The sequence below is a fragment of the Arachis ipaensis genome, chromosome B05 (genome assembly GCF_000816755.2).
Source record: "Arachis ipaensis cultivar K30076 chromosome B05, Araip1.1, whole genome shotgun sequence".
Lineage (NCBI taxonomy): Eukaryota > Viridiplantae > Streptophyta > Magnoliopsida > Fabales > Fabaceae > Arachis > Arachis ipaensis.
In genome coordinates this window covers 149,561,999-149,563,048 of record NC_029789.2, presented here as the reverse complement: position 1 = coordinate 149,563,048, position 1,050 = coordinate 149,561,999, and the positions used below count along the sequence as shown (strand labels likewise).

General features: G+C 45.5%; 1 protein-coding gene across 1 annotated transcript in view; it reads right to left on the bottom strand.

Moving 5' to 3' along the window:
- The window catches only part of LOC107645046 (serine/threonine-protein kinase BRI1-like 1), a 4,085-nt gene that overhangs the window by 1,722 nt on the left and 1,313 nt on the right, over positions 1 to 1,050 (bottom strand). Inside the window, 1 exon segment of the mRNA XM_016349055.2 lies at positions 1 to 1,050. This exon segment is cut by the window's right edge and continues 1,313 nt beyond it. Within this exon segment, the coding sequence (XP_016204541.1) occupies positions 1 to 1,050 (1,050 nt within the window).

The following is a 1,050-nucleotide window of genomic DNA, read 5'->3' as shown; positions in this document are numbered from 1 at the left end:
CAAGAAATTGTAGGAAAGATCAAGGTAGATCATGCTGCCATTCTTGGAAAATGTATAAACCGTGACGCCGGAGTATATTCGAGTTAATGGACAGGAATGCACCATAGGAAAACTCTCAAGCCTTGCAGCCTTGATATCTTCGAATTCGACCAAACCTCCGGCTCCCCTGCAGCTTGTCCCACCTTCATTTCTCACAAATGCAAACTGCTTCCCAGAAACAGTTCCTGGCATAACCAAGCCAGCTTGATTGGCAAGATCAGAGGGGATAGTACCAGTGAGGTTGTTACTATTCAAATCTAACCATATGAGGCTTTCACATTTCCCAAGCTCCGGTGGGATCCCTCCAGCAAGTGAATTGTTGCCTAATTGGAGGATGGCAAGTTTCTTTAGATTCCCAATTCCGGCAGGTATTTCACCGGTAATGCGGTTGCTTGCCAGTGAGACCCAAACCATGTTGGTGCAATTGGAAATTGAGCTTGGAATGGAGCCTGATATCAAATTGTTGTTAAGAATCAAGGTCTCAAGGTTTCCTCCATTGCTGCATATGCCTTCATGAATCTCTCCTGTAAGGTTGTTAGCCCACATAATCAAGTCTGAAAGATTGGGAAGGGACCAAACTCGAGAGGGTATAGGGCCATTCAAATTGTTGAAGCTGAAATCAATTGTCCTCAAACTCTTGCAGCCACCAAGCTCCGCAGGCACCACCCCTTCCAGGTAATTGTCAGCAAGAAGCATCTTTTCGAGAGGCGAGGAAGAAGAGCAAAAGCCAGAGGGGATGGTGCCGGTGAAGCCATTGGAACTGAGGTCAAGAACCTGAAGCTGTGTGCAATTGGCAAGAGAGAGAGGAACAGGCCCTGTGATGTTATTGAATGCCACATAAAGGTACCTAAGACTTGAAAGTTTGCTTACAACTGAAGTGAGGAAATCTCCATGGAGATAATTCTTAGCAAGGTTAAGACTCTGCAGAGAAGAACAGTCCCCAAAAGTCAAAGGCAACTCACCGGAAAGCTTATTATCAGAGAGATCAAGAACCACAAGAGAATCACAAGC